Consider the following 11,576-nt stretch of genomic DNA (forward strand, 5'->3'; position numbering starts at 1 on the left):
TGTACAAAGTCCAATCATCCTGCACTGGTACCATCCGCGGGCCCCATCCCGAAGGTGTTGGAGGCGGCCAAGACAGGTACGCAGGTAACCGGGGAATCGTTCCCCCCACCGCACCCGACGTGGGTATGGTAGTCGAAGTGGCCACCGTTGCAGAAGTGACCACGGCTGTGGAGGTTGTAGGGACCGATCCCGTGTCCCCCTCCGTTGTAGGAATGGTTCCCTCTGTCCCGCTCATGACTGCGTCAGACTCGAGACGATGGGGAGGGTGAGTTCTAACAATATGTTGGATCCCCAAGCATCGAGAATAAATCCACGTTTCAAAGAAAGTAAAATTTATTTCAAAGCATTGGAAAGACACTTAAACACGTTCTTTGTTAGAACTGACTACAGAATGGCAGGTCAAGCATAATAAAGGAATTCAAAACAGGTATAGAACCAATGGGTCACTTTCCCGCTGGCGGGTTAGAGGAAACGGTTGCGCGCCCATTCCCTGGGAACAAGGTGATCGTTAGACATAACACAGGAGCAGTTCCCAGGCGAGAAAAGCAACAAGCCGGCAATGAAGCAAACTCCCCCGACACATCCTCCAGTTGTTTGGCTTAGGCATTACAGCAGGGTAACATAACAGCGCATAGGCTAGGGGGGGGGGAACAACTGTACCGAAGTACCAGTAACACAGAACACCATGGCAGCTTGCTGACAGGCATACTGACTCGAGTTCTGGGGAAATCAGGAGTAAGGCCCATAGCCTGGGAGAGTCTCTGGGCACACTGATAAGTATTTAGATGCTGATTAGTGCTTCTTTCCAAAATCATGGAGGTTCCTGTCTTCTGCCAATTTTCACCTGCTTCCCTTCAGAAAACAGGAGTGTGTGTTTAGCTTCATAATCAGGAAAAAGAATTGAATAAGCCCCATTCCTTTAATTTGCTTCTACAATAGAAACGTATGCATGTGCAGTTGCTTCTGACTTATGATGATCCTATGAATTTATGATGATCCTATGAAAGTGTCCTGTCATTAATCACCTTGTTTGGTTCTTGAAAACTGAGGGCCATCCATCTCATGTGGGGTCTTCCTCTTTTCCTGCTGCCTTCAGCTTTTTCCTAGCATTATTTGTCTTTCCCAGTGACTCTTGTCTTCTCATAATGTGACCAATGTATGATAGCATCTGTTTAGTCATTTTAGCTTCTGGGAAGAGTTTAGACTTGATTTGGTCTAGAACCCACTTATTTTCTTTTTGGCGGCCCATGGGATCTATCAAACTCTAATCCAGCACCACATTTCAAAGGATCCTACTTTCTTCCTGTCAGCTTTCCTCATTGTCCAACTTTCACACCCATCCATAGTACTGGGGGATACTATGGCATTGATCTTGGTCACCAGAGACACATCCTTACACTTAAGGACCTTTTCTAGCTCCTTCATGGCTGCTGTTCCCAGTCTCAACCTCCTTATGAAGCAGGAAGCAGACGATTTCCCTAAATCAGGCCCTCCCAGCCTTTTTGAACACAAGGTGGTGGGTACAACCACAAAATGGCCACATGGAGAGGTGGAGCCACACAAAGGAGGACCAAGAGCAGGTGACAAGAGGTGTAATTGTAAAAAATGCACTGGGAGGGGCAAGAGAAAGAATAAAACCAGCACTGTGGTGGTAGCTGCCACCATAACAACATCATTGTAGTTTGCGCAGCCAGTTAGATCTCTGGTGGCCAATCAGAAGCCCTGCTGGGCAAGAGCTGCACCTGCCCCGCCCACTTTCTAACAACACTTGGTGGGGGCCATAAAAGCCGGTGGTGGGGGCCATGGCAGAATGGAGGAATGAAATGATCTAAACTGTTTTGGGTCCCCACTGGGGGGAAAGGTGAGGTATAAATGAATTAAATAAATAAATATGGTGTCCACGGGCACCACAACGGGCACCCCTGCCCCAGATGGCATCCCTTCTTATTGGGGAGAGACGGGGCTTCGACCGTCTGCTATACCTGGCCTGGCCTTCCACAGGTACATGATACCTGTATGTACCACTTTCACACATGCTAAGCAATGCAGTTTCAGTCCACTTCAGCAACCGTTTGCAGATGGATTTTGCCATTTCACACAGTAAAATCCAGTTGCAAAGTGCACTGAACGTGGATTGAAAGCCTGTTACTTAGTATTGTGTGAAAGTGTGGAAACATACCGCCAGCCCTGGCCTACACCAGGCAGCCAGAGGTCTGAGGAAGGGGCAGTTGCAACTTGCAGAGAAGGAGGCTGTACCGTGCAGGTCACCTCAAACCTCTGGGCCAGCACAAGTGCACAGCATGCCCTACCTGTGTCTGCTCATGGGTGGCAGCCAGCGTTCCCTCTAAGGCATGCAGTCTCGTGAGCAGAAATTTTACCCTATGAGGCAAAAGTGGTGCTAGCTTTAAAACCGTGAGCAGGCTGGCATTTTAAAAAAAACATTATTTCAGTGTACAAACATACAAAACATACAGACATAACATATATACTATTATCATTTGTAGTACAAGCCATATATTTATATTAAACCTATTTATATTTATATGGAACATACTATATGACTCTTTCAAACTGTTTTATAAAAGATTTATACATCATAGCCATGAACAGTATCAAGTTAGCTAAGTCATCCAAGCCTCATGCCTTAGCCTTATCTCCCCCCTCTCTAATAATAAAGCATACACACCCTCTGCCTGCCAACTCCAGAGTGATCAGCCATGGTATTTTATTTTAATTAAGAGCCAACACTGAGAATGCTATTTGAAAATCATTAGCCAACTCTGTTCAAATTGGGAAAATGCCCTCTTCACAGTGAGATTGCTGCATTATTGACAAGGCGCACGGAACGCTGTTACCTTCCCACCGAAGTGGTACCTATTTATCTACTTGCAATTCCTTGCTTTCGAACTGCTAGGTTGGCAGGAGCTGGAACTAGAGACGGGAGCTCACTCCGTCATGCGGCAAGTCGGGTCTCGAACTGCTGAACTACCGACCTTCCACAGCCTGCAGTTCAGCGTCTTAACCACTTGAGCCACTGCAGCTCCAAGTCTCTACTATAAGCACTCACAATTGCTGCAGTTGTCTAGTGGGAACCCATCCATTCAAAGCACTTCTTCTCCACAGCCGGCCCAGCTCTTCGGAATTCTCTTCCCCTGCTCTCACTACAGACCTTCTGTCAGCATTTAAGACTCCTTCCCCATTCCTGGAAGACCTGTAACTGATTTCCCACCCCAGTTCTATTTAGCCAGTTTGGTGCAGTGGTTAAAAGTGGTGGACTCTAATCTGAGAACTGGATTTAATTCCCCACTCCTCCATATACATCCAGCTGGGTGGTCTTGGGCCAGTCACAGCTCTGTTACAGCAGTTCTCTCAGAGGCCTCTCAGTCCCACAGAGTGTCTGTTGTGGGGAGAGGAAGGAAAGGAGGTTCTCAGGTGCTCTGAGACTCCAAGTCTGAATAAAGAAGATGTTTAATACTTGGAGGTTGGATGGCTGGGCCCTGACTTGAGCATCAGAGAGGCTGTTGAACTGGGCTTGTTCCCTGGGCCATTTAGACTATCCAGTCAGCCTGATTCTCTTATACACAGAGAAGTCACCCACAGGCATACACAGAAGGGGTTTCTTTTTGTGAGAAAGAGCCAGAACTGTCAGGAGGCCCTCTTCTGAAAGTCTTCTGACTTCTTCCCACAGAGAGAAAATGTCTGCATAATGCCCCCCCCCAGTTAGGGATGCCACCCTCCAGATGGGACCTGGGGACCTCTTGGAATTGCACCTCGTCTTGACTACAGAGATCAGTTCCCCTGGAGAAAATGAATGCTTTGGAGGGGGGATTCTATGGCATTGTGTCCCACTCAGGTCCCTGTCCAACTGAGGCTTCATCCCCAAATCTCCAGGACTTTCCCAAAGTGAAGTTGGCAACCCTACTCCCCCATCCCCTTCCGGTGGCCAGGGGGGACCTGGCAACCCTGTGCCCAGTATTACACAGGGCAGCGTGGTGAGAAGACCAAGCCGGTCTCTGAATGGGTTATTGCATTGTTTTCCTGGTGCCCTATCGCTTTAAGTATAGAAATGAACCCAAAGCTGCACTCCTGTTTAAAATAAAGCCAGGCCACCCGCCCAGGCTCCAGTGCGGCCAGGGAACAAAGCGGGTAGCCACCAAGATCCCGGCTTCTTCTGTGCACTCAACCGCCAGCACTAGGAGCTGCCGAGGGGCATATTGCTGCTGTGGCGAGTGCGCCCCGCCGGAGGCAGCCCTGCACTAAAGGGACGCAGGAGGGCGGGGAGAGAAGAGGAGGTGAGCCAGGTGGTGGAGGGATGGGAGCTGCCCATGTGTGAGTAATGGCGGTGGTGCTTCACCGAGGAAGGATGACGAGAGCAGCACGAGGGGGCTCTCTGTGTGGCGGCGTGTCTCTTTCTGCACAGGCAAGAGTGGGAGAGGGAGGGATGGATGCGCAGGTGCCCTGTGCTCTCCCCCACTTCTCCTCATTGCCTTTTGCTTGCTCGCCCGCCTGCAGCGCCGCAAAGATGCATCTTGGCCCAGGCCTGCATGGCCATTGGGAAGGGAACCTCCAGGCCCTGCGCTGTGAAAAAAATTGCTGCGCTGATCAGGGGAAATTGATGCACCAGCACAGCCTGGCACAGCTAACAAGGAACCTAGGTGGCAGCTGAAGGAAGCTGCAGGGCAGGGATACAGGGCTGGAAGACTCAGGTAGGTGCCTCAGGGAACAGGAGGGTCCTGCTTCATTACCCGGTTATGGGTAAGAGGCTCCTTCAAGATAGCAACAGGCTAGGTGGGGCGCCATGGGGAACGTAACAAAGGATGGTCTGTTTTGTGGAAATCCGCTGCATTGCCATACCATCGTGAAAGACACCTTAGGCCATGGGGCTGGGGGTGGGGGCACAATGACGCTGGTTTCTATGGTGCAGAAAGGTGACAGGATGCTATAGACCCAGCTTGGTGGGCCTTTAGCTGCCGCAGGAGAAATAAGCCCAAGGGGACATGTCAGAATATTGCCTTTAAGTAGGGTTGCTATTACAAGAGATTACAGAGATCAGATCCCCTGGAGAAAGTGGCTGCTTGGGAGGGTGGACTCTGGGGCGTTATACCTGGCTGAGATCCCTCCCCTCCCCTCCCCAAAGCCCTCCCTTCTCAAGTTACACACACACACACACGATCTCCAGGTATTTCCCAACCCAGAGCTGGGAACCCTACCTTTAAGGCTTCAGAAAACTTCCAGTAGTCTGCTGGTTTGACTCAAAGGATGCGTTCAGACACAGCGTTTCAGCTGGCATAAACTGTACCGGTTGGAACCGGTGCAGTTTATGCCGGCTGAAACCTGATCACACTTACCTCCATTTTGCGGCTCCCATCGGTGTATGCCCGCTCACACGCTGCGGGCATCGGCGTATATATATATATATATATAAACACAGTTTGAGCATGCGCATAGGCAGCCATTCACAGAATGGCGATCTTTGCGCATGCTCAAAACACCCCACATTACATTTAAACTTTAAAGGTAAGGACTTACCTTTAAAGTTTAAAGACCAAACTGGCCTCCATGAAGTCCCGGACTCCTCCGGATAGTTAAAGTAAGGGCTTTAAAAAAAAAAAACAGACACTCAGGGCGAAGCTTCGCCCAAGTACATATCGCTCAGTTTTTTTAAAAAATGGCGGGGGGAAAACGGAAGCCTCAGGCTTCCGACAGAAATGGCTAGACACCGGTTGAGATCGATCAGACGGAGGGGTACATCGAAAGCAACCGTTGCACTCAGTATACCACCACTTGGGGACCTAGTGGCAGAGTGCAACGGTTTAAAGGGATTTACAACGGTTAGGGACGGGAGGCAGATGTTCGCCGTCTGAACGCCGGTAAGTACACCGGTTGGAACCGGCACCTATACCATTGTAAATCCCCCGTCTGAACGCACCCAAAAATTGGTGGTTTGTAGGGTTTTCCCCCCAAGCTAAAATCACGACTGATTGCCTTCTGGAGGTTTGATTGGTTGTGTCATTTTTTTTTAAAAAAAAAAATGTTACTTCGGCAGCAGCTCCCCCTACAACACGTGAATCTAGACTGTGCTCCTGAAGTTCAGCTGTGGCAGCCATTTGGTGGCTGGTTCTGCCTCCTGCAGCAGCCATTTCGTGGCAGCCATTTTGTGGCTGTTCCTACCATGGTGTGTCAGAATTTGAAATGTGCCCACAGCCTTGAAAAGTCTGGAACCCCCCGTTAGCGATTTTTCTGTCCTGAGTTATTTGCTGTCATTGGCAGACTTTGCAATCTTGGTGTTTCAGCTGGCTTGTTTAAATGGGAAAAAAAACACTAGGATAAGTACCAGTAGAAACACTGGGGCCTATTTACTTCCTTTCGCTGTAGAAGCCCCCATTTCATTCTTCCCTGTTGACTGCACAAACCCAGGTTTGCCATTGGGCAATATGTGAACTGGCCTTAAAGGAAACGCCATGTCACCCCTTGCCTGCCTGCATTCATATAGTTCTGTGACTACAATTGTGTGATAGAATAGCAACAATTAATCATGGGCAAAATCCTTCGAAATAATCAGCAACTGCAGCCCCCACTGACATCCTCAGGAATCAGCTCATTACACAGAACAACATTAAAATAGTAATGCAGCATTCTGTATCTCCTTCATTAATGCAAACATCAAACTCTTGTATAACATGGTTCCTTTCCCTTTTCTATGCTTAGGAGATGCATATACATCAAGATGCATTTAGACATGTGCAGCACACTATCTCGGCATGCACCAGGCCAAATTAAGCACCTGCACAAAGCTCGTATCCTTTCCTTCAAGCACTCTGGGGGAATCAATCCAATCCAATCCAATATTCCCTCTACAATAGAATAATTTTAAACTGGGAACATTTCTCCAATTATTCATGTTACAGTGAAGCAGAGCTTTTTATGCTTGGGTAAGAACGGGGGGAAAACATTCCAAGAGAATGCATGAGGCACTAGAGTTTAAAAATGCATGCTTTCAAGTTCCACAGAATCCTTCCTCAGGCCATGATGTGATGTTTCAGATATAAACTTTCAAGTACAACAAAGCTCTTCCTGAAACCATTGTGGAAGAAAAACAATAGTAGGGTAAACGTGTGATTTTTCCCCCAGATGTGATCTGTTAAGTAGGCTTTCAGTCCTCCAAATAGGTCCTACCTCTTTGGAGATGGATGGACTCTCAGAGAGAGAGAGAGGAAGGTTTGGCCATCATTTAAATGGGGAAATGCCCTAGTTACACTTTGGCAGAGGTTGGATTATAGAAGTAATCAGGTTTTGATTTGAGAAACACTGATTTTCATTAGGGCTATGGTATGTTGGCCATACACAGCCAGGCTAGTTGTTCCAAGTAAAACTGGTGTCTCACTTGCCTTGGGGCACCAGCATGGCTAGTAGGATTACATGTTCCTCAGCTATCATCTTTCCGTAGGCCTTCCCCATAACAACTTGCATAGGACTCCCAACGGTGACATAAGAGTATTGTGCCGTCAGTGGTTGCAGTACTGGTCTTCGAGTGGGAAGACTCAAAGCCATATGGAGTACAACTCCCTGCTGTGAAGGTCAGGGAGTGACCTAGCATCAGTCACTATTTTCTAGTACAGCCTGCATTACAAGTTTGTTATAGGGATTAAATGGAAACTCCTACATTTATTTATTTATTTATTTATTTATTTATTTCTTCTCCTATATTTCTAATGCTCTAGTCCTGGAGGCCAGGTGAGATAAAAGAGTGATACATATGACGCTGCCTTCTACTGAATCAGACCCTTGGTTCATCAAAGCCAGTCTTGTCTACTGAGCCTGGCAGCCACTCTCCAGGGTCTCAGGCAGAGGTCTTTCACATCACCTATTGCCTGATCCTTTTGACTGGGCTGCCGGGGGTTGAACCGGGGACCTTCTGCATGCCAAGCAGATGCTCTACCACCAAGCCACAGACCCTGCCTAAATGAAGCTGCCTTATATCGAGTCAGACCCTTGGTCTATCAAGGCCAGCACTGTCTACTCTGACCGGCAGCAACACTCCAGGGTCCCGAGTGGAGCTCTTTCACTTCACCTGCCACTAGTTCCTTTGGACAGGCAGCACCAGAGGCTGGGCCAGGACCTTCTGCATGCAAAGCAGGTGCTCTGCCACCAGACCACGGCTTCTGTCCATTTATTTGCCTTTCCCGCATCAAATTCAGATGGAAACGCTGGAATGGCTAGATTCGAATCCAGTAGCACCTTCAAGACCAACAAGATTTCCAGGGTATGAGCTTTCGGGAGGCAGAGCTCCCTCCATCGGATACCAGAGCTTCGATTCTCTAAAGCTCACCCTGGGAAATCTTGTTGGTCTCCAAACCGCCACTGGGTGCGAATCTCGCTGTTTCTACGGCACACCTGCCCTCTGACGCCGACTGCTGGGATGGGCCTTTGCTGTCAAACCTAGCGATTCTCCCACTGCATCTACATTTCCGAAGTGCGTACAAATACTTCAAGAGAGATTCAAATACACAATTTCATAGAATCATAGAACGTTAGAGTTGGAAGGGGCCTTGCAGGTCATCTAATCCAACCCCCTCAGCCGAAAGATAGCCCTACGACATACCCGAAAGACGGTCATCCAGCCTCCGCTCGAAAACATCCAGCGAAGGAGCATCCACCACCTTTTCCACTGCTCAACCACTCTTAGGGTGCGTTCAGACGGGGCGTTTCTGCCCGCATAAACTGCACCGGTTGGAACTGGTGCAGTTTATGCCGGCAGAAACGCGATCACGCTTACCTCCATCTTCCGGATCCCTCCATTGGACGCCCGCTCACACGCTGCGGGCGTCGGCGTTTTTTTTTTTTAAGCACAGTTTGAGCATGCGCATAGGCAGCCATTCACAGAATGGCGATCTTTGCGCATGCTCAACCCCCCCCCCCATTACATTTAAACTTTAAAGGTAAGGACTTAGCTGGAATAAATTTTTGTTTTTCTTGAAGTTGCCAAGAGAGATCTGATTTTTGTACACATATGGCAGAGGTGACATTTGAACCTCCAGATATACAGCTGCTGTGTTGTTTCTCATGCCCCCGATCACTGCCTCTGAGCATGGATGTTTTAGTTGGTGGAACTGTCCTCAAAGCTAGGGGTGCTCACTTAAATCATTTCTGTGTTAATTTTGGATTTCAGGGAGAGCATGCTCTTCATTAACTTGGAAGTTTCTAGACCCTCATTACCCTTTAGGGATGGGGGGGCACTTTTTCAGTTCCCAAAAATTTAGGGCCATTTTTCTAGTTCTCCCCATTCCCTTCCCTGGAGGCAGCAGGAGCAGGAAGGGAAGGAGGGAGAGGAAGCTGGCCTCACAGAACAGCTGTCAGTTGTCCTCTCCCATTCCCTTAAATTTTAATGGAATTAGAAGCCCATCCTAAGAGCTGATGCTAACAGCTAACAGCTGAGTGGAGTGGATAGAGGCCAGGTCTACCTGCCATTGGCAGTAACGGGGCTGATTTCTTATGGGCTATAGAGAGGCCAGGTCTACCTATAGGAATGATGGTTGGCTGAACTGGTGAGCAGAATCCGGCAAAGCTTCACTGCCCCCCGGGTTATAGAGTTGCCAGCCTCCAGGTGGTGGCTGGAGATCTCCCGCTATTCCAACTGATCTCCAGGTAAAAGAGATCAGTTCGCCTGGAGAGAATGGCCACTTTGGAAGGTGGACTCTATGGCATTATGCCCCAAACTCCACCCTCCTCAGGCTCCAGCCCCAAAATATCCAGGAATTTCTCAACCCGGAGCTGGCAACCCTGCTGGGTTGGTGGGTAGACCCCAGCACGTCTGGGAGGCTTGACAGAAGATGCAGGCCTCCCACGTGTACTGGAGCTTGCCCAATGACCTGGTAGGGCAGTGAAGCCTCATGGGAGTACAAGAGCCTGCCTACTAGCCTAGCCAACCATTTCTCTGTTCTGATGCTGGCCAGGTAAAGTCCTTCTTCCTTCAACTACTAGCTGTTAGTGGACTAAGTATTGATAGTCAAGTGGACAGAGGCCTGGCACTTAGGAGCCATGGGAAGAAAAAGCCTATGAGTCCATTTTGGAGAAAGGCAGGTTAAAAGGATCAATTGAAAATGGCTGACCGAAGGCTTAAGTGGCCGCAGTAGAGCTTTGTGAGCTTGCTCCTGCAGCTTTCGGCTTCTGAGACCTTTTTGGCGGAATAAGAATGCTGACAACCCATTCATACCTTCCCTGTCTTTCCTGCTTCGCCTGCTACCTCGCCTGCTGCCGGGTCGGGGCTGCATTCCTAGCGTGTCCACCTTTGGGAGGTCGTCGAGCCCAGAGACGCCCTGAGAAGCCACGGCCTGGGTGGAGTGGTGGAGCCGCGGCGCAGAGCAAGAGCTGCCGGGAGTCCATCGTAGGAGCCACGGGCGGCTCAACGGCGCTGGCGTCGACGGCTCGGATCGACGAGCAGTGCGGGGCCTTGCGGCGTGGGGCGGCGGCGCACAGGGCTTTGGTGCGAGCATGGAGACGAACGGCAGAGTGGTGTGGCGGCAGGTTGCTGGTGCGCCCCTGTGTGTGTGGCGTGGGGGAGAGAGGTTTCGGTGGGGGCCCTCCCCCCTTTGGTTGCTGGGAGCGTCAGGGAGTGTTTTGCGGGATAGGACGGGATAGGACGGAGACCTTCCGCAACTACCGCCGGACTGGCGAGAGAGAGAGGCTCCGGCGGACCCCCCTCCCCTCCTCCCCCCTGGTTTGCTGGGAGTGCCGGGGAGCAGCCTACAGGGAAGGAGTGCCCGTGACGGCCGCTGGACGAGAATTTGCTGGACTGACGGGAGCAGTGAGGAGTGGCCTCCGGATCTTTAACGGAATTACATCTCACAGCGAGGGAGAACCAGACCCTGGGGAGCTGAGCCTGAGCCCAGGACCTGGGACTATAACAGGAGGCCCCAGGCGGGTCATCAGGATTACAACACCAGGACAATAATAACAACAACAGAAAAGCCTAAGAGTGTGGACAAGAGGAGAGAAGTGTGGATGACTAACTTGGACTGATAGTGCCACCTGTGGGTCGCATTAGTGCTAGCTAAATTAATTAATGAATTGGATAGCTAAAATTATTAGATGGTGATTAATTTGTGAGTAGTTGCTGATGGACTAAATTGATTTGTTAATTAGTAGGGAGGGAGCTTGTACTACTCAGCTGTAATCTACTAATATTTAACTAATAGTGTGGCGTTCTGATTTTGTAGGCTACATAGTGGGTGGGCTACTACGCGAATAGTGGGTTCCCTAGCCTTTATTAAAGTTACTGGCAGGGACTGCTACTGGAGTAAAGATTGGGCAATTAGACAACTATGATTGTAGCGTTCCACTAAACTAGGATTAGGATAGTTAGCAGGAGATAGGGTGTGAATTAAACGGGTGACCCTTTCGAGAAACAGCCTAGTGGGTGAGTACCCCCTCCAGCCTCGTGATTTGTCTGTGGATGTGCCAAGTGGCACGCGAAGACCAACAGGTGCTGAAGTAGCAGGGCAGGGAATTCAAGTGCTCTTGGGCAGGGGAAGGTATAGCGGTGGGAACAGGCAGAAATGGAAGGGAAGGGAGCTGAG

The 11,576-nt window shown here is 49.6% G+C and overlaps 1 protein-coding gene across 1 annotated transcript in view; it reads right to left on the reverse strand.

Annotated features, from left to right (window-relative positions):
* TDRD3 (tudor domain containing 3) overlaps positions 1 to 10,539 on the reverse strand; it is a gene marked incomplete at its 5' end in the record, with an annotated part of 199,970 nt that extends 189,431 nt beyond the window's left edge. The window contains one exon of the mRNA XM_015415774.1: positions 10,244 to 10,539. Within this exon, the coding sequence (XP_015271260.1) occupies positions 10,244 to 10,539 (296 nt within the window). The remainder of the gene's footprint in view (positions 1 to 10,243) is intronic.
* Between the last annotated feature and the right edge of the window lie 1,037 nt (positions 10,540 to 11,576).

Source organism: Gekko japonicus, unplaced genomic scaffold (genome assembly GCF_001447785.1).
Source record: "Gekko japonicus isolate JY-2015 unplaced genomic scaffold, Gekko_japonicus_V1.1 scaffold2163, whole genome shotgun sequence".
Lineage (NCBI taxonomy): Eukaryota > Metazoa > Chordata > Lepidosauria > Squamata > Gekkonidae > Gekko > Gekko japonicus.